This window comes from Carettochelys insculpta, chromosome 32 (genome assembly GCF_033958435.1).
Source record: "Carettochelys insculpta isolate YL-2023 chromosome 32, ASM3395843v1, whole genome shotgun sequence".
NCBI classification, from domain to species: Eukaryota; Metazoa; Chordata; order Testudines; family Carettochelyidae; genus Carettochelys; species Carettochelys insculpta.
Window position 1 is genome coordinate 9241220 of NC_134168.1, and position 21523 is coordinate 9262742.

At 51.1% G+C, this 21523-nt stretch overlaps 2 protein-coding genes across 2 annotated transcripts; both read left to right on the forward strand.

The window, feature by feature from the left end:
- The first annotated feature begins 887 nt into the window (after positions 1 to 887).
- LOC142004926 (olfactory receptor 10A4-like) lies at positions 888 to 2957 on the forward strand. Its single transcript, XM_074982606.1, has 2 exons — positions 888 to 926; positions 1998 to 2957. Exons 1-2 carry the CDS (start codon positions 888 to 890, stop codon positions 2955 to 2957), a joined length of 999 nt encoding a protein of 332 aa, XP_074838707.1.
- A 5370-nt stretch (positions 2958 to 8327) lies between these two features.
- Positions 8328 to 19946, forward strand: LOC142004927 (olfactory receptor 10A4-like). Its single transcript, XM_074982607.1, has 2 exons — positions 8328 to 8609; positions 18954 to 19946. Exons 1-2 carry the CDS (start codon positions 8328 to 8330, stop codon positions 19944 to 19946), a joined length of 1275 nt encoding a protein of 424 aa, XP_074838708.1.
- The last annotated feature ends 1577 nt before the right edge of the window (positions 19947 to 21523 follow it).

Consider the following 21523-nt stretch of genomic DNA (forward strand, 5'->3'; position numbering starts at 1 on the left):
GTTTCCCTCTGGTCCAGTTGGATGTTCTCCCTCCTGGAGACTTTCACCCTCCTTAGCAGAACACTGGGGCTGCCTGAATAGGGGTGGGGCCATTATACAATATCCCAGAAAGTCTCATCCATGTGTCTCTCTGCTTCCCCGAGCACCTCCAGTTCAACTACCCTTCAAAGTCTGTATTTGGTCTCTGAGGGCCAGGAGGTGCTGGCCCCGAATGCGCACACACACCACTTGTCCACAGGGCAGGTAAACAGACATACTCCAGTGGGTGCAATCAATGGGATAGCCCCCACTCTGCTGTCCGGCTTCTGCCTGCGTTCCCTTTTTACTCTTAGCGCGAATTAGCTTCTTGACAGGGCTTTTTAAATCAGGTGGTTTGGGGAATAGTTTAGTTTAAAGGAAGCTGAACGTTTCTATCTCACTTCAAAATCCTCCTGAAAACCTCTTTGCCAAACTCCCTCTCAGCTGCTCCTGTTCGTTAGCTCCTCTGCTTGTTTGGGAGCGCAGAGCCTGGCATTCCTCAATGGCTGTGCTCCCAGATGACGCCATGACGGGTTTGAAAAGGTTGAGGTATCAAAGCCTGGTTGAGAAGCTCTCAGCCTTGCCTTGCAGGCTGTTAGTTTCAGCACATGGTCCTTCAAACAAGCAAGCTCAGCAGCTGGACCAACAGACAAACAAGCTTAGCACACGGGATCTTTCAGGCGAGCGGTACGTACAGCCCCCAAACACAAATACACACACACACTCCAGACAACCAGTTCCATGGAGGGTTCCATAATCACTCCCTCACCTGGAGAAGTCCCTCGCCAAACTTCCTGTTAGCTGCTCCTGTTTGCTAGGGCGTCTCGGTGTCATTCCCAACTTACTGCTGAGTAAGTCACCACTAATGCATGAGCAGCATCGACAGCCCCACACTGAAGGTGCTGAGGGTATGCAAAATATGACATTCATTCCTGCTCCTTTTTATTTCAACTCTGTCACTTCACTGTCACACCAGGTATTATAAAGTTCCTGGTCAACACATTAACCTTGAAATGAAACGTCTGTGCAAACCATCTCTGATATTCTAGGCTCTTCTTTCTTGCAAAATTTTTATAGGAAAGTGATGGGAGAAAGACACACAACTGGTGTGAATCAGGGCAGAATCTTTTTACCCTTGAGACAGTTAAAATTTCCACCAGCTAAGGAACCAGCACTAGGTCTTAATTTAATTTAATTTAATTTAATTTAATTTAATACTGAGACAAACCAATGCCTTGAGGATGCTGCTATGAGGTAGGAAGGATTCAAATCATTCACTAATATTTAGGGAAGGATAATAATGCAACTTATCCAGAAGACCAAGATCTCCTGTTGTTTTCACCATTCATCATGACACTCATTCTTCAACGGCTTCAGACATGCCGGGCTCAGCAGCACCAGTGTACTCTTGTTAGTTGTCCTCTCTGATGTGAGTTGTAATTACCGTGGGAACACTTGCATTAGTAGAACCATCTTTGTGATTAAGGCAGGAGTGAGATGAGAATTTACTCTCATTTCAGAAACCTTATTTGGTGATGAGGCTGTGGAGTAAGAAAGAAAGAAAGAAAAAAAGAAAATCCCTTCCTGAAATTCTCTTGAGAGAGCAAAGAACTGTGCGTTCAAAGAGGATATTGGAGACTGGCCTGTACTCTTTCCTGGGATAAGTGGATGTAGCTCCTTTAGAGCTAATTTATCAGCTCCTCCTCTGCTTTAAATGAACTGTCCTTCTGCTGAGGTGCAAGTGGCCATTTCTCCAGCTGATCTGCACTGACATAGCTTGGTTAACATCAAAACAGAAACACCAGTTTGTGTGTGACGATGATTGGCCCCAGTTACTCACTCACGTACAGAACGGCAGAAGGTTGAGTCCAGGAGCTTTGCAATGCACTGGAAATCAGTACGAACTGTCAGATTAACAGCCACACGTTTGGTATTTATCAAACGCAGCTTTAGAGTGTCTTCCTTTGTCACCCCTACAGGTGACCCGTTCTGCAAGAACCCCTGATGAGAACCAGACCATCTCCGACGTCCTTATCTTGGTCGGGTTTTCGTATCTCAACAAGCTGCAAATCCTTCTCTTTCTGCTGCTTTTGGTCATCTACTTGGCCACCCTGATGTGGAACCTGCTGGTTATCCTGCTGATAAAGCTGAACCCCTCCCTCCACACTCCCATGTATTTCTTCCTGGTGAACCTGTCTTTCTTGGATATCTGCTTCACTACGAGTATGGTCCCTCAGCTGCTGGTTCACCTCCTGGTCGAAGAAAAAACCATCTCCATTGTGGGTTGTGCAGCCCAGATGTGCGTCATCACCACCATGGGCATGACAGAATGCTGCCTCCTCGCAGTCATGGCCTACGACCGCTATGTGGCCATACGTCACCCCCTGCACTACACAACCATCATGAGCAGCCGGGTGAGTGCTCTGCTTGCAGGTGCTTCGTGGTTCATCAGCATCTCGGTAGAAATCGCTCAGACCACATGGACCTTCAGCCTGCCCTTCTGTGGCTCCAACCGCATCCACCACTTCTTCTGCAACTTCCCACCAGTTTTGGAAATGGCATGTGCCAACACATCAAAGAATGTGGTTGTAGGCCTTACGGTGACAGTTGTGTTCATTCTGGGCCCTTTCCTGTTAATAGTCCTGTCCTACGTCCGCATTGTCTCCACCATCCTCAAGCTGCCATCCGCAGAGGGAAGGAGTAAAGTCTTCTCCACCTGCTCCTCCCACCTCATGGTGGTGACTTTGTTCTATGGAACGGCCCTCATCACCTTCCTCGTGCCCAAGTCCAGTGCCAGCCTGGAGAGAGATCAAGTGATTTCTCTGTTGAACATAATTGTTGCACCAATGCTGAACCCCATAATATACACTCTGAGGAACAAAGAGGTGAAGGGAGCCTTGAGAAGAGCAGTGGAGAAGAGCCTCTTTCATACAGCCTGAGAAATTAGAGAAAGAAAAGTTGAGTGAGGCCAAATTGGAGGATTAAAGGAACGTCATAAACATTTTGCTGAATTTTCCACAATGTGTCTCCCTTTTTAAACTGACATTTGTGATTTGAAAACCCTGTTCTCAGCCTATCAGAAAAATGTGAAAACATTGTTTCGGAATAAAAATATGAAATATGTAATTTTTCATGAACATTTGATCGAACTTTTGGACTGGATTTCAACTCCATTGAAAAATCAAATGAGAATATTCAAATCACGCTGTGTCTTTACTTTACATCCCAAAATTTAAAGTGTGAAAACAAAACAAAAACAAAGCTCAGAATGAGAAATATTGAAGGCAAATATTCTCCTCGGTTTGCTGAAACTTAACAATTCCAACCCGTCCTACAGCAAAGCCCATTTAGGTTTCTCCTTCTCCTGCGCTCCCACTCACATGTAGCGTCTGCCTAGAGATAGTGCAGTTTTGTTTTCTTTTGTTTTATTTCCTCTTGAACTCATTCCTCTGGCGTGATTAGAAACAACTTCCCTCAGCACTTACCAACAGCTTCCCATGGAAAGCGCTGCTCGACCTTTCGGGCCTGACCTGAGCAGGTCACGCGACATCTCTGGGAAATGGAGCTTCACTTCCATGGCATTTGCACAGCGGCAGAGGCCAAGGCCAGCACACCACAGCGCAGAGCACAGACTCACTGAGCACAAAGTCCTGAGGGATCATTTTGATCATCCCGTCTGAGTAAGCGCACACCAGAAAATGTCCCCTGCTGATCGCTGTGTCTGAGGAGCACTGTACATATTTATATTATATCTGCCAAATAACAGGTGTGTTCAACATTCATAGAACTACGAGACTTGCCTCCAACGTACAGCAATGTGGCACCACGTACCTGTGTATAAGGAACATATTTGTGTAATTATATAATAAAACATGTAAATATTCCTGTAATAGGAAATAGGTTGCTTGTCTGCCAGCATCACTGTTCACAGCTGCGTCTACACGTGCACGCTACTTCGAAGTAGCGGCAGTAACTTCGAAATAGCGCCCGTCACGTCTACACGTGTTGGGCGCTATTTCGAAGTTGAAATCGACGTTAGGCGGCGAGACGTTGAAGTCGCTAACCCCATGAGGGGATGGGAATAGCGCCCTACTTCGACGTTCAACATCGAAGTAGGGACGTGTAGACGATCCGCGTCCCGCAACATCGAAATAGCGGGGTCCTCCATGGCGGCCATCAGCTGGGGGGTTGAGAGATACTCTCTCTCCAGCCCTTGCGGGGCTCTGTGGTCACCGTGGGCAGCAGCCCTTAGCCCAGGGCTTCCGGCTGCTGCTGCTGCAGCTGGGGGTCCGTGCTGCATATACAGGGTCTGCAACTAGTTGTTGGCTCTGTGTATCTTGCACTGTTTAATGAAAGTATGTCTGGGAGGGGCCCTTTAAGGGAGCGACTTGCTGTTGAGTCCGCCCCGTGACCCTGTCTGCAGCTGTGCCTGGCTCCCTTATTTCGATGTGTGCTACTTTGGCGTGTAGACGTTCCCTCGCTGCGCCTATTTCGATGTTGGGCTGAGCAACGTCGAAGTTGAACATCGACGTTGCCAGCCCTGGAGGACGTGTAGACGTTATTCATCGAAATAGCCTATTTCGATGTCGCAACATCGAAATAATCTATTTCGAAGTTGGGTGCACGTGTAGACGTAGCCTCCCTCGCTGTGCCTATTTCGATGTTGGGCTGAGCAACGTCGAAGTTGAACATCGACTTTGCCGGCCCTGGAGGACGTGTAGACGTTATTCATCGAAATAGCTGATTTCGATGTTGCAACATCGAAATAGTCTATTTCGATGAATAACGTCTACACGTCCTCCAGGGCCGGCAACGTCGATGTTCAACTTCGACGTTGCTCAGCCCAACATCGAAATAGGCGCAGAGAGGGAACGTCTACACGTCAAAGTAGCACACATCGAAATAGGGATGCCAGGCACAGCTGCAGACAGGGTCACAGGGCGGACTCAACAGCAAGCCGCTCCCTTAAAGGGCCCCTCCCAGACACAGTTGCACTAAACAACACAAGATACACAGAGCCGACAATTGGTTGCAGACCCTGTGCCTGCAGCATAGATCCCCAGCTGCCGCAGAAGCAGCCAGAAGCCCTGGGCTAAGGGCTGCTGCCCACGGTGACCATAGAGCCCCGCAGGGGCTGGAGAGAGAGCATCTCTCAACCCCCCAGCTGATGGCCGCCATGGAGGACCCAGCAATTTCGACGTTGCGGGACGCGGGTCGTCTACACGGTCCCTACTTCGACGTTGAACGTCGAAGTAGGGCGCTATTCCTATCTCCTCATGAGGTTAGCGACTTCGACGTCTCGCCGCCTAACGTCAAAGTTAACTTCGAAATAGCGCCCGACGCGTGTAGATGCGACGGGCGCTATTTCGAAGTTGCTGCCGCTACTTCGAAGTAGCGTGCACGTGTAGACGCAGCTTACACGTGCAGCCAACATCGAAGTTGCGACATCGAAATAGTCTATTTCGATGAATAACGTCTACACGTCCTCCAGGGCCAGCAACGTCGATGTTCAACTTCGACGTTGCTCAGCCCAACATCGAAATAGGCGCAGCGAGGGAACGTCTACACGTCAAAGTAGCACACATCGAAATAGGGATGCCAGGCACAGCTGCAGACAGGGTCACAGGGCGGACTCAACAGCCAGCCGCTCCCTTAAAGGGCCCCTCCCAGACACACTTGCACTAAACAACACAAGATACACAGAGCTGACAACTGGTTGCAGACCCTGTGCCTGCAGCATAGATCCCCAGCTGCCGCAGAAGCAGCCAGAAGCCCTGGGCTAAGGGCTGCTGCCCACGGTGACCATAGAGCCCCGCAGGGGCTGGAGAGAGAGTATCTCTCAACCCCCTAGCTGATGGCCGCCATGGAGGACCCAGCAATTTCGATGTTGCGGGACGCGGATCGTCTACACGTCCCTACTTCGATGTTGAACGTCGAAGTAGGGCGCTATTCCTATCTCCTCGGCTGCGTCTACACGTGCACGCTACTTCGAAGTAGCGGCAGTAACTTCGAAATAGCGCCCGTCACGTCTACACGTGTCGGGCGCTATTTCGAAGTTGAAATCGACGTTAGGCGGCGAGACGTCGAAGTCGCTAACCCCATGAGCGGATGGGAATAGCGCCCTACTTCGACGTTCAACATCGAAGTAGGGACGTGTAGACGATCCGCGTCCCGCAACATCGAAATAGCGGGGTCCTCCATGGCGGCCATCAGCTGGGGGGTTGAGAGATACTCTCTCTCCAGCCCTTGCGGGGCTCTGTGGTCACCGTGGGCAGCAGCCCTTAGCCCAGGGCTTCTGGCTGCTGCTGCTGCAGCTGGGGGTCCGTGCTGCATATACAGGGTCTGCAACTAGTTGTTGGCTCTGTGTATCTTGCACTGTTTAATGAAAGTGTGTCTGGGAGGGGCCCTTTAAGGGAGCGGCTTGCTGTTGAGTCCGCCCCGTGACCCTGTCTGCAGCTGTGCCTGGCTCCCTTATTTCGATGTGTGCTACTTTGCCGTGTAGGGCTGCGTCTACACGTGCACGCTACTTCGAAGTAGCGGCAGTAACTTCGAAATAGCGCCCGTCACGTCTACACGTGTTGGGCGCTATTTCGAAGTTGAAATCGACGTTAGGCGGCGAGACGTCGAAGTCGCTAACCCCATGAGCGGATGGGAATAGCGCCCTACTTCGACGTTCAACATCGAAGTAGGGACGTGTAGACGATCCGCGTCCCGCAACATCGAAATAGCGGGGTCATCCATGGCGGCCATCAGCTGGGGGGTTGAGAGATACTCTCTCTCCAGCCCTTGCGGGGCTCTGTGGTCACCGTGGGCAGCAGCCCTTAGCCCAGGGCTTCTGGCTGCTGCTGCGGCAGCTGGGGGTCCGTGCTGCATATACAGGGTCTGCAACTAGTTGTTGGCTCTGTGTATCTTGCACTGTTTAATGAAAGTGTGTCTGGGAGGGGCCCTTTAAGGGAGCGACTTGCTGTTGAGTCCGCCCCGTGACCCTGTCTGCAGCTGTGCCTGGCTCCCTTATTTCGATGTGTGCTACTTTGGCGTGTAGACGTTCCCTCGCTGTGCCTATTTCGATGTTGGGCTGAGCAACGTCGAAGTTGAACATCGACGTTGTCAGCCCTGGAGGACGTGTAGACGTTATTCATCGAAATAGCCTATTTCGATGTCGCAACATCGAAATAATCTATTTCGAAGTTGGGTGCACGTGTAGACGTAGCCTAGGCTGCGTCTACACGTGCACGCTACTTCGAAGTAGCGGCAGTAACTTCGAAATAGCGCCCGTCACGTCTACACGTGTTGGGCGCTATTTCGAAGTTGAAATCGACGTTAGGCGGCGAGACGTCGAAGTCGCTAACCCCATGAGCGGATGGGAATAGCGCCCTACTTCGACGTTCAACATCGAAGTAGGGACGTGTAGACGATCCGCGTCCCGCAACATCGAAATAGCGGGGTCCTCCATGGCGGCCATCAGCTGGGGGGTTGAGAGATACTCTCTCTCCAGCCCTTGCGGGGCTCTGTGGTCACCGTGGGCAGCAGCCCTTAGCCCAGGGCTTCCGGCTGCTGCTGCTGCAGCTGGGGGTCCGTGCTGCATATACAGGGTCTGCAACTAGTTGTTGGCTCTGTGTATCTTGCACTGTTTAATGAAAGTGTGTCTGGGAGGGGCCCTTTAAGGGAGCGACTTGCTGTTGAGTCCGCCCCGTGACCCTGTCTGCAGCTGTGCCTGGCTCCCTTATTTCGATGTGTGCTACTTTGGCGTGTAGACGTTCCCTCGCGGCGCCTATTTCGATGTTGGGCTGAGCAACGTCGAAGTTGAACATCGACGTTGCCAGCCCTGGAGGACGTGTAGACGTTATTCATCGAAATAGCCTATTTCGATGTCGCAACATCGAAATAAGCTATTTCGAAGTTGGGTGCACGTGTAGACGTAGCCCTCATGAGGTTAGTGACTTCGACGTCTCGCCGCCTAACGTCGATTTCAACTTCGAAATAGCGCCCGACGCGTGTAGACGTGACGGGCGCTATTTCGAAGTTAGTGCCGCTACTTCGAAGTAGCGTGCACGTGTAGACGCAGCTCAGATGTACGTCTTCATCATCATGGGCCTTATGGAATGCTGCCTTCTTGCAGCCATGGCCTATGTTACCCCCTGCACTACACAACCATCATGCGTGGTCTGGTATGTGCACAGCTTGTGTGTGCTTCGTGGTTCATCAGCATCTCAGCGGAAGTAGCTCAGACCACGTGGATCTTTAACCTGCCCTTCTGTGGCTCCAACCGCATCCACCACTTCTTCTGTGACATCCCACCAATGTTGAAGATGGCATGCGCCGACACCTCCAAAAATGAGATTATGGTATTTACTGTGTCAGTTGAGTTCAGCCTGGGCCCTTTCTTGTTGATCCTCCTGTCCTACATCTGCATTTTCTCCACCATCCTCCAGCTGCCATCAGGGAAGGGAAGGCGAAAAGCCTTCTCCACCTGCTGCTCCCACCTCACCATGGTGACTTTGTTCTATGGAACGGCCCTCATCACCTACCTGTTGCCCAAGTCTAGCTCCAGCCTGGAGAGTGATCAAATGATTTCCCTGATGAACACAATGGTCTGGCCAGTGCTGAACCCCATAATATACACTCTGAGGAACAAAGAGGTGAAGGGAGCCTTCCGGAGAGCTGTAGAGAAGAGCATCTTTGCACACAGCTAGAGAACTACTAGATTTTCTGCTGGTGTGTAACAATATTGCACCAAATGCCCGTGGAAATGGCACATATTTGTATATTTAGCTCATCAAATACATTTCTATATTCCTAGAATGAGAAACAGCACTCTTTGCTTGTCTGTCGACATCTCTGGCCTCATAGGATAAACACCAATTTTAAATCTATCCCTAGTAAGCCTGTAATTAACTAAACGCCTTAGTTCCTAAATACCCGTATATATTATGTGCGTGTCTGTGTGTCGATCAGTGACTCCATATGTCGACGTCTCTGTGAGTCCATTTGTACAAGAACTCCTCATAAACCTTAAGAGCTAGGACCCCCAAATTATCCTAACTGACACCAAGCTCGGGGTTTGGTCGTGCCAGGAGAAAAGAAGTGCCTGAAATCTGATGGTTTTCCAGAACATGAAAAGGGAGGGACACAGACAGGAGGGAAGACATACTTCAAACTCAGCACTCAGTGGATCTATCTATCTCCATCCCGCCCTTGCTACCTCCCATCCCAGCACACCACAGGGGGAGCCTTGTTGCCCCCCAATAACTAGCTCCCAGTTGCTGGGGACAGGGCAATGACCCTGCCCCACCAGCTCTCCACAGGCTGGGCACAAGATACTTAGTCCCCCATCCTCCCAGCCGAGGCTGCAGCCTGTCCCCATCCCACTCCCACTCCAGAGCTCCCAAAAGCAGGTGCTGGTGCCGTGGGCCCAAGCCCTTCCCCCAGTGGCCATGGCCCAGCCTGTCTTCCCTGCCCCCTCCTGGAGTCCAGCCCTGGTCCCCAAGAGCACCTTGCAGCTGGGGCCAAGACTGCTCCCCCAGAGCTGGCCCTGTGGTGGGACTCCCCACTCCCACCCCCCATGGCAGCTCTGCTCCTACAGCTGTTGCTGGTCCCTCTCCTGAGGGACGTCGAGGCCTGGCAGGGTTGGGCACAGCCCCAGCGAGGTGAGGCAGAGGGCCACAGTGCAGAGCCCAGCCCCGGTCCCAGCCCCTGCTGTGTGTGTGGGGGGGTGGCAGCCATGCAGCCAGGACTGGGACCCAGCCTGAACGCCCAGGGAGGGTTGAGGAGGTCAGTCCTGATGCCCACCAGTGTGACCCTCCCACGTGCTGGGTGCAGTTCACTGTCCCAGGGAGAGGCACCGAGCCCCTTACACAGAGAACAAATGAGCCTCCTCTGCAGCCATAGCTGGGCGCCAGCTGGCTCTGAGCTCAGCCTGTGGAGGCTCCCGCACTGAGCTCCCGAGGGCCCAGGTGCGAGTCTCCTAGGGGCAGGTCCACTGCAACAGCTCTGGTGGGGGTGGCCTTGGCCCCAGCTGCAGGGAACTGCGGGGAGGGAGGGGGCAGCTCACAGCCCTGATGGGGGAGGGGAAGCTGGGAGAGTGGGGGGGGCAGCCCACAGCTCTGATGGGGGAGGGGAAGCTGGGAGATTGGGGGGGCAGCTCACAGCTCTGATGGGGGAGGGGAAGCTGGGAGAGTGGGGGGGGCAGTTCACAGCTCTGACGGGGGAGGGGATGCTGGGAGAGTGGGGGGGCAGCTCACAGCTCTGATGGGGGAGGGGAAGCTGCGACAGTGGGGGGGACAGCTCACAGCTCTGATGGGGAGGGGATACTCGGAGAGTGGGGGGGCAGCTCACAGCTCTGATGGGGGAGGGGAAGCTGGGAGAGTGGGGGGGAAGCTCACAGCTCTGATGGGGGAGGGGAAGCTGGGAGAGTGGGGGGGCAGCTCACAGCTCTGACGGGGGACAAAATGCTGGGAGGGGGGGCACCTCACAGCTCTGATGTGGGAGGGGATGGTGGGAGAGTGGGGGGCAGCTCACAGCTCTGATGGGGGAGGGGAAGCTGGGAGAGTGGGCGGGACAGCTCACAGCTCTGATGGGGGAGGGGATGGTGGGAGAGTGGGGGGGCAGCTCACAGCTCTGATGGGGGAGGGGAAGCTGGGAGAGTGGGGGGCAGCTCACAGCTCTGATGGGGGAGGGGATGGTGGGAGAGTGGGGGGCAGCTCACAGCTCTGATGGGGGAGGAGATGCGGGGGGGGGCACCTCACAGCTCTGATGTGGGAGGGGAAGCTGGGAGAGTGGGGGGGGCAGGTCACAGCCCTGATGGAGGAGGAGATGCTGGGGGGGGGGGCACCTCACAGCTCTGATGTGGGAGGGGATGCTGGGATATTTGGGGGTGACAGCTCACAGCTCTGATGGGGGAGGGGATGCTGGGATATTTGGGGGTCACCTCACAGCTCTGATGGGGGAGGAGATGCTGGAAGGGGGGGGCACCTCCCAGCTCTGATGGGGGAGGGGAAGCTGGGACATTCGGGGGTGACAGCTCACAGCACTTCCCCAAGAGCTGGGGCTGGCCAGAATGACACCCCCTCCCCACCAGAGCTCCCCCTGCAGCAGGGCCAGGCCCAGAGCTGGACCTCAGCCCTGACCCTAATGATCCCCCCGACCTGATGTGGGGGATGACCCCCATGGTCCCCTCCCCCCAGCTCACCCTGGGGCCAGGCCCAGTGCTGTAGGCTGGCCCATGGCCCACCTGCCAGCTCTGGCAGGCACCAGCCCCCCATCCTGAGATGCAGCTGGACCCCCTCACCCTAGGACTGGGTCTGGAGCTGTGGCCTGGTCCTGGTCCCCTTGGTGCCTCATTCCCACTCTCAGCTCACCCCAGAGCCTGGCCCTGCCATGGCCACCCCACCCTGAAGCTGTGGCCAGCTCCCCACCTGCACAGCTGGGGCTGGGGCTGGCCCCCCAGCTCACCTCAGGGCTGGGCCGATAGCTCCCCCACCTCGGCCCCACAGCACCTTCCTCCCAGATCCCCGACGGGCAGGCAGCATCGTGGTCCAGCCCGGCCCCACACCCCAGAGCTAGGGCTGGGCCTGGCCTCCCCAGCTCACCTGCTGCTGGGCCCGGCGCTGTGGACCAGCCCAAGCCCCCAAGGCCCATCCTTCTCCCCTCCCACTCTGAACCTGGGGCCACCCCCTTCCCCCGGCGCTGTGCCTGTGACTTCCGGCCCACCCCAGGGTCAGGTCCAGTTCAGCAGCCCAGGCCTGGCTCCCACAGACCCCTGCACTGGAGCTGGTGGGGCTGAGGTTGTCCTCCCAGCCTGGCTCATCCTGAGGCTGGGCCCAGAGCCATGGCCTCCCCAGAGCCCAGCCTCCTCCGGACTGTGAAGAGCACTTCCCCCAGGAGCTGAGGCCGGGGCTGCAGGAGCCAGCCTGTCCAGCCCTCCTCCCCAGAGCTGCTCGGGCAGGAGCCATGGATCCCGAGGAGAGGCCAGGACTGAGCAGCACAATCCCGACCCCTCAGGGACCAGCTCCACCTTCATCTCTGCAGCTGTCCCTGGTAACCCCCCGAGACCGACAGCCCCCTTCCCTGAGCCCCATGATGTGCCACCCGCATCTTCTGACCGAACCTCCCGCTACACACACCGAACCCTCTGCTCTGAGCCCTCCACCCCCTGCCCTCACTCCACCGCCAGCCACCCTTGCCTGACCCCACACCTGGTCTTCACCCCTACCTCCTACCATGACCACCCCGGCACACACACACCGAACCCCGTGCCAACATTGCAAGCAAACAAGAATGAGGAACACAGAGCAACTCGATGGCTTACTCTCAGGCCTTTATTACGGCAAACTTCTTCTTTCCCTTGTCTTCCAAAACTGCAATCATTGACAGAAACCGCCTATGTCTTCCAAACAAGGAAAATAAACCTTACCTGACTTACACGCGCGAGCAACACTGTGTAAACTTGCTAGGGTGAGGATGGATAGATATGGTGCGTGGGGATAGATAGATAGATAGATAGAGAGAGAGAGAGAGATTCTGCAGTCTGAGGCAGTGTTGTCCTTCCTCTGAGGAATATGACAAGAAATTCCCTTCAGGGACTCAGTCCCAGAAGCCAATGAATGAAATAAAAACTCGTCTGATTCCTTCAACACGTACAGCCCCTGGAGCTAGGAGATGGATCTGCTCTTTGGAAACAAGGTAGGTTATAAGGGACTGACTGCATCCCCCAGCCATGTGCCCACTGAAATCTATCAGTGTTGTGCCCCACTCTGCAACTGGAGTGAAATCATGTCACTGGTTTCTTCATCGGAGATTTCTCTGTGTGGGCGGAGAACGTCAGCGTGTCTGAGCACTTGGAGTTCGTGTGTCGCCCTCTCTTGCTCTCTCTCTCTCGTTATCTGTGGAACACCGTCAAAGCCACCTGAGGCTCTATTAACATGTCAGTTGATGTGTTGCTCTTTGAATCTACTGTTCTGGATTCAAATCAAACTGTCAAGGTCACGGCCGGAGCCTGACTGCAGAGTGTGACGCTGACTGATACCAGACGACGTTCTGGCCCCTGGTGTCCGTGGTGCTCACCAGCAGATGTGCTCCTCACCCTCCCCTGGTTCTTTGTGGTGTTGTGTTGGGGATGTTGTTTCTGGTTTCTCCCATCTCTCATCTTTACTCCCCTCTGGTCCCCAACCCTCCGCCTCATCCCTGAACCTACATGGAAAGGTTGGATAACAGTAACAGAGGGGTAACAACTCCTAGGGCTGGAAGGGACCTTGGGAAGTCATCTAGTCCAGTCCCCTGCCCTCTTGGCAGGACCAACCACCATCCCTGATATCTATTTGCCCCAGTCCCTAAATGGCCTCCTCAAGGACTGAGCACACAACCCTGGGTTTAACAGACTGATGCTCAAATCACTGACCTGTGCCTCCCCACCTTAGAGAGGTCTCATACGTGGCTCTGCACTCAGTCTGATGGGCTCCGTCTGATGTTTTCTAAGACGATTGTCCACTCCTAGGGTCCATCTGCAGTAAATGCTCCACATGTGGTGCCCAAGAGTTAAGTGCTTGGCTCTCATTTCAGTTTGTCTTGACCGTCTCCCCACACGAAGTCTGTTTCTCTTGTTGCTTTCATGTTTGGCTGTATTTAAATGGAGCATCCAGATGCCTTGAAGAGCTGTGAAAATATCACTGAGCTGCCACCAAAGACTCTTTAGAGAGCTTACGTCTAAGGGGGAGTAAGTGATGCCATTTATTTACAGCCTGAGCAAACGTCAGCCCAAACATATGGCAATAGATCAAATCCCTTCAGCACATGCCTGCGTCCCTGCTGCTGTCTGCTGGGAGCTAACACTGATGGGGAAGGAAGTTTTCAATTTTCCCTTTTATTTCCTATTAATGTTTCTGATTCCAAATGAAACGTTTCTCTCTTTCAGCTCTTCATAGAGAGTCATATTGAAAACAAGTATTGGCACACGGGAATTTGCCACGAAATGGAAATTCCATTTCCTGGCCAGCTCTGAATTCACTGCCATGGTCATGCCAAGGGAAGTGCTCACAGACATCAGGGTAGGTTCCCCAGAGTAGCTCTTCAGAGAGACACAAGAATTCCCATCACTTCTTCAGGTCTTTGTGTTTAGAGAATATCATTCACCTTCGTTTTCAATGGTTGTGTGCAGTGCGCTTTGCATGGTGCCCCATCCGAGTGTGCTGTGGTAGTTAGATTTTAAAAGATGGAAGACTTTCCTCTTTCTGTTTGTGACCTATGAAGAGAAGCTGAGAGATTTGGGCTGATTTCTTTTGCAGAAGAGAAGAGTGAGGGGTGATTTGATAGCAGCCTTCAACTTCCTGAAGGGGGGCTCTAAAGAGGTTGGAGAGAGGCTGTTCTCAGTAGTGATGGATGACAGAAGAAGGAGCAATGGTCTGAAGTTACAGAAGGGGAGGTGTAGGTTGGATATCAGGAATAACTATTTCACCAGGATGGTGGTGAAGCACTGGAATTTGTTACCCAAAGAGGTGACAGAATCTCCATCCCTAGAGGTTTTTAAGTCGCAGCTTGACAAAGTCCTGTTTGGGGTGATTTAGTTGGGGTTGATCCTGCTTGAAGCAGGGGGCTGGACTCAACAACCTCCTGAGATCTCTTCCAGCCCTAGGATTCTATGATTTTATGATTCATTGAATTTCTCAAGAGGAAGGTCATGAGATTCTACATACCTTCACATTTCAGGATAACTCAATTTCCTCGTCTGGAAATATGGAGTTGGTCTATAAATCCAGTCTCTCCCCTCTTTCTTTCCTGGCTTCCTTCTTAGTTTGTCACTATTATTTGACAAATTCCTTGAAGACCTGGTAAGATGTTCCGTCATGTAAAATGCTCTATAGCAAGATCATAGGACAAAGCCCCACAACTGGTGTAAATCAGTATGAATACTCGTATGCTCAGAGAGAAGATAAAACCAGCTGAGGAACTGGCTTTAGGTATCAAAACAAAAAGCAGTCAAGTAGCACTTTAAAGACTAGCAAAATAATTTATTAGATGAGCTTTTGTGGGACAGATCCAATTCTTCAGACCATAGCCAGACCAGAACAGACTCAATATTTAAGGCACAGAGAACCAAAAACAGGAATCAAGGAGGCCAAATCAGAAAAAAAATCAAGATGAGCAAATCAGAGAGTGGAGGGGTGGGGGAAGAAGGTCAAGAATTAGATTAAGCCAAGTATTCAGACGAGCCCCTGTAGGGACTCAGAAAGTTCACATCCCAGTTCAAACCATGTGTTAATGTGCTGCATCTGAATATAAAAGCCAGCTCGGCTTCTTGTCTTTGAACAGTGGTGCGAAAGTTTTTTTTAAGTAACACACATACCTTGAAGTCATTAACAGAATGCCCCATTCCATTAAAACGTTGACTAACTGGTTTGTGGATCTGGAGTGTTTTGATGTCTGTTTTGTGCCCATTGACCCTTTGTCTAAGGGAGTTAGAAGTCTGTCCAATATACAAAGCATCTGGGCATTGTTGGCACATGATGGCATATATGATGTTAGTAGAGGAGCATGAGAAAGTGCTGGTGATTCTGTGAGTAACCTGGTTCGGTCCAGTGATAGTATTTGCAGAGAAGATATGTGGACAGAGCTGGCAGCGGGCTTTGTTACAAGGAAAGGTTCCAAGACTGGTATTCCTGGGGTATAGACAGTGGCTGTTTGTGAGTATCCTCATGAGGTTGGGAGGTTGTCTGTAGGAGAGAACAGTCATGTCACCCAGGGCCTTCTGGAGTGTGGAATCCTGGTTAAAGATAGGCTGTAGGTCTTTAATAATCCGTTGCAGTGGTCTGAGTTGGGGGCTGTAGGTGATGACCAGTGGTGTTCTGTTCTTGGCTTTTTTGGGCTGATCTTGGAGTAGCTGGTCTCTGGGTATTCGTCTGGCCCTGTCAATTTGTTTTTTTACTTCTCCTGGAGGGTAATTCAGGTTTATGAATATTTGGTCAAGTTCTTGTAGTTTTTGGTGTCTGTCAGTTGGATCAGAGCAAATGCCATTATACCTAAGAGCTTGACTGTAAAGAATGGATCTAGTTATGTGTGCAGGATGGAAGCTAGAAGGGTGTAGATAAGTATAGCGATCAGTAGGTTTTCGGTACAGTGTGGTACTGATCAGGCCATCCTTGATTAGTACTGTAGTGTCGAGGAAATGTATCTCTTGCATGTTGTAATCGAGGCATAAGTTGATGGTGGGGTGTAAATTGTTAGTCTCTGTGGAATTCCTCTAAAGCCTCTGTCCCATAGGTCCAAATCATAAAGATGTCATCAATGTATCTTAAGTAGAGGAGAGGTAATAGGGGACGAGAGCTGAGGAATCATATTTCCAGGTCAGCCATAAATATATTCGCCTATTATGGGGCCATGCGGGTGTCTACAGCTGTTCCACTAATCTGGAGGTATAAATTGTCCCCAAATTGGAAATAATTGTGTGTGAGAAGAAAGTAACCGAGGTCAGACACCAGATTGGCTGTGGTGACATCAGGGACGGTGTTCCTGATTGCTTGCAATCTGTCTTTATGTGGAATATTAGTGTACAACACTTCTACATCCATGGTGGCAAGGATAGCATTGTCAGGAAGTTTTCTTATGTTTTGTAATTTCCTCAGGAAGTTGTTGGTATCTCAGAGATAGCTGGGAGTGTTGGTGGCATAGGGTTTGAGGAGGGAGTCCATGTAACCGGATAGTCCGGTGCTAAGGGTGCCAATACCCAAAATGATAGGGCATCCGGGGTTTCCAGGTTTGTGTATTTTGGGAAGTAAATAGAATAATCCAAGCTGGGGCTCAGATGGTGTGTGTGAGTGAATGAGGTCCCGAGTAGCAGCAGGAGGGAGTTCCTTAAGTAGTTGTTGTAATTTCCTTTGGAATTCCCAAGTGGGATCAGCGGAGAGAGGTCTGTAAAATGTGGTGTTGGAGAGTTGTCTGGCTGTCTCCTGTTCATAGTCTGACTTATTCAGGATGACAACAGCACCCCCTTTGCCAGCTGGTTTGCTTATAATGTCTGGGTCATTTTAGAGGCTGTGCACAGCATGGCATTCAGCACAGTTGAGATTGTGTCTCCTTTGGCATTGTTTGTGTATAATGTCAGCTTGAGCCCGCTTGCGGAAGCAGTGTACGGAGAAGTCCAGACTTTCACTATGACCCTCGGGGGGAGTCCACGTAGAGTTCTTCTTCTTTTGTTGTTGGTGGGGGGGGGTCGAGAGAGTCAGACTGTTGTTCATAGGTTTGCTGAAAAAATTCCTTTAGACGGAGGCGGTGAAAGAAGGCTTCAGGGTCACCACAGAATTGTATTAAGTTTGTGGAGGAGGTAGGGCAGAAGGAAAGGCCCCGGGATAAGAGAGACTCCTCTGCTGGGCTGAGTTGGTAGCTTGAAAGGTTAACAATATTGTTAGCTGAGCTGTTGTTGTTGTGGTTGAAGTGTCCTGAGGAATGGCATGCCTGTTGTCTCCTACAGACAACCTCCCAACCTTATGAGGATCCTCACAAACATCCACAGTCTATACCCCAGGAATACCAGTCCTGGAACCTTTCCCTGCAACAAAGCCCCCTGCCAGATTTGTCCACATATCTTCTCTGGAAATACCATCACTGGACCTCACCAGGTTACTCACAGAATCACCGGCACTTTCTCATGCTCCTCTACTAACATCATATATGCCATCATGTGCCAACAATGCCCAGATGCTTTGTATATTGGACAGACTTCTAACTCCCTTAGACAAAGGGTCAACGGGCACAAAACAGACACCAAAACGCTCCAGATCCACAAACCAGTTAGTCGACATTTTAACAGAATGGGGCATTCTGTCAATGACCTAAAGGTATGTGTTCCCAGTGCTATTGAAAGAGAAGCAGCGGAACTGGCTTTTATATTCAAATTCGGCACATTAACATGTGGTTTGAACTGGGATGTGAACTTTCTGAGTCACTACAGGGGCTCATCTGCATCCTTTGCTTAATCTAATTCTTGACCTTCCTCCCCCACCCTTCCACTCTCTGATTTGCTCACCTTAATCTTTTTTTTTCTGATTTGTCCTCCTTGATTCCTGTTTTTAGTTCTCTGTGCCTTAAATATTGAGTCTGTTCTGGTCTGGCTATGGTCTGAAGAAGTGGGTCTGTCCCACGAAAGCTCACCTAATAAACTATTTTGTTAGTCTTTAAAGTGCTACTTGACTGCTTTTTGTTTTGATAGTGTATAGACTACCATGGCTCCCTCTCTGGCTTTAGGTATGTGTTTGTATCCTGACAGAAATCAATGTATTTGTGATGCTGCTATGACAAAGGCAGGAATGATTTATATTGTTTTGGAAAGAATAAATGTTTATACTGTACAAAAGGCCAAAAGCCGTCCACATTTTCAACATTCATCTTACTTCTCATTCATCAAATGGCTTCAGATCAGCTGGTCCCAGGAGCATGAGGTTACTGACGTGAGCAGTCTTCACCCGGCGGAGTTGTAACTTCAGTAGACGTGTCTGTTCTTGTGACGGAGATGTGACTCAGTTCAGAGTTTGGCCTTCTTTGAGATATTATATGAGGTGAATGTGGCTGAAGAGTAACATTAAGAAAGAGAGAAAGACTTTTTGAATTTCCATGTGAAGAGAATGAGAATAGGACCCTTGATAATGGAATGAGGAAGATCCCCATTGCTGGGATGAGCTTGGGTAGCTCCCTTCGGCTCAAATTATCAGATCCACATCTGTTCTAAATCCACTGGTGTCCTAACGATCGTCTCTCCATCTAAGCTGCGCTGGCACAGCTTGTTCACACAGGATGGTGTCTGGGCCCAGTTACTTGTTTTTATACAGAATGGCGGCAGATTTTGTTCAGAAGCATCTTAGGAGAAAAGAAACCAGTGTGAATTGTGATTCAGATCCACAGGTTTCATACTCCTGATTTTCAGCTCCAGTGTCTCTCTTCCACCCTTACAGGTGATCTATTCTGAGAACAACCCTGGAGAGAACAAGACCACCTCGGAGATGCTCATCCTGGTGGGGTTCTCGTACCTTGCCAACCTCCAAAGTCTCCTGTTTTTTGGGCTTCTGGTTATTTATTTGGTCATCCTGATGGGGAACCTGCTGGTTATCTTCCTGATAAAGCTAAACCCCTCCCTCCACACCCCCATGTATTTCTTCCTGGTGAACCTGTCTGCCTCGGAAATCTGCTTCACCAGCAGTGTGGTCCCTCAGCTGCTGGCTCACCTCCTGGTGGAGGAAAAGACCCTGTCCATTGCAGGCTGTGCAGCCCAGTTGTGTGTCTTCACCACCATGGGCCTCACGGAATGCAGCCTCCTGGCAGCCATGGCCTATGACCGCTACGTGGCCATATGTCACCCTTTGCAGTACACAACTATCTTGAGCAGCCAGGTGTGTGCTCTGCTCGCAGGGGCTTCATGGTTCATTGGCCTCTCAGCAGAAGTAGCTGTGACCATATGGATCTTCAGCCTGCCCTTCTGTGGCTCCAGCCGCATCCCCCACTTCTTCTGTGACATCCCACCAGTGCTGAAGATGGCTTGCGTGGACACATCTCAGATTAAGATTTTAGGCTTCTTTGTGACAGTGCTGTTCATCATGAGCCCTTTTTTATTGATCCTCCTGTCCTACCTCTGCATTATCTCCACCATCCTCAAGCTGCCGTCAGCAGAGGGAAGGCGTAAAGCCTTCTGCACCTGCTCCTCCCACCTCATGGTGGTGACTTTGTTCTATGGAACGGCCCTTTCCACCTACCTGGTGCCCAAGTCGAGCTCCACCACAGACAACGACCTGCTGATTTCTCTCTTGAACACAATTGTCTCCCCAGTGCTGAACCCCATAATTTACACTCTGAGGAATGCTGAGGTGAAGGGAGCCCTGAGAAGCACAGTGGTGAAGGGCATCTTTTCACACAGCCGGAGAAATCCAAGACTGAAGAGTAGAGATAGTTAATATGACAAAATGAAGGGAAATTCATAAACATTCATTGAGTTTCTCACACTAACACTCTTTGTCAGGCCCAGGGGCCAAGGGGACAATTGCCCAGGGACCTGGATGATTTAAAATGATCCGGGGAAGTGGGTCTTTGCACCATGTTTCTGCCCCGAGCTCCGACTCTGCAGCTCCCATTGGCTGGGATAGGTGAGCAATGAGCACTGCCGAGGTGGTGCCTGTGGGCAGAAGTGCACGGAGACCTTCTGCCCACTCCGCTATGAGCTACTTCTCCTGCTGGAGGAGAGACCAGGTGTTGAGTCTCTGTGCAGGTGTACCCTCTGGTGGCCTGTCCCCCAGACTCCTTCTCTTCTTCTCAGAGTGATCTGCTCATATATGTTCATGTTTCTATGGCTGTAGCTGCACTGACCCCGCCTTTGCTCCCCATCACCTAGGATGACCATTATCTCCCATATCCTACAGGCAGCAGCGGGTCTGGAGCGTGTAGCCAGTGCGGTGACCATACACGTTGGGAGCGCTTGCTTCTAACTTCGGTGTCACCATGTGCTCCTCATCCGTCACCCAATAAAATATGTCTGTGTGATATTTGTGTGGTGTTCCTGAGTCTCTACCCCAGCTCAACCCAACTGGATGCCCTACTGGCCTTCAGACAAATCTCTTTCCAAACACTTCCATTCTTCACTTGCACAGGCAACAATTCCACTGTTGTTCAACACATGCAAGGATTCTGTAGTTGCTTTTGTACAAACAGATCTAGTGCAAAATGTTGTAAAAGTCAAGTATCAACAACTCTTACAGATTCTTCCATAACACAAAACAAATACCTCCCTGCCACCCCCTCGTAATTGTGCTCTTAAATTAATGAGGAAATTCACAACTAAGGGTAAAAGGAAGTACCCACACTGAGTCACAAGGATCCCTCTGGTCTGTTCCTACCTTAACATTAATCACAAACAGCCTGCTTGACGCGTCTTTACCAACAGCTCTAGTTCTGCTAGTGAGAAAGGGTGGCTGGCAAGGTACACTGAGGCACATTAAATTGTGTATGGCTGCATTTATAGCTACATGGCTACAGTGTCTTGTCTCTGGAAGTGAGTACTATGCCCCAGCCAGGCCAAAGAGTAAGGACCAGCTAGAGATGCCACTTCTCCAAACCAGCCTCTATTGTTTGGCAATTGCCAGTTCAGAGACCTACAACACAGAGGTAGAGTGAGGTGACCCTGACTGTTGTACAACATCTGCAGTGTGGTACTAGCGACAAGTATTCATATTATGGGCAGAAAAGAGTTGCAGAGGAGCCCAGGGAGTATTGTGGCATTTACAAGATGGTAAGTTTAAAATTATATTGTTATAAAGATATGTAAATGCATCAGGTTGGCCGTGTCTACACTAGCCAAAAACTTCAAAATGGCCATTTCATGGCCATTTTGAAGTTTACTAATGAAGCAGTGAAATTTATATGCAGCGCCTCATTAACATGAGGGCGGCCGCGGCACTTCGAAATTGATGCGGCTCGCCACCGCGTGGCTCGTCCAGATGGGGCTCCTTTTTGAAAGGACCCCGGCTACTTCGAAGTC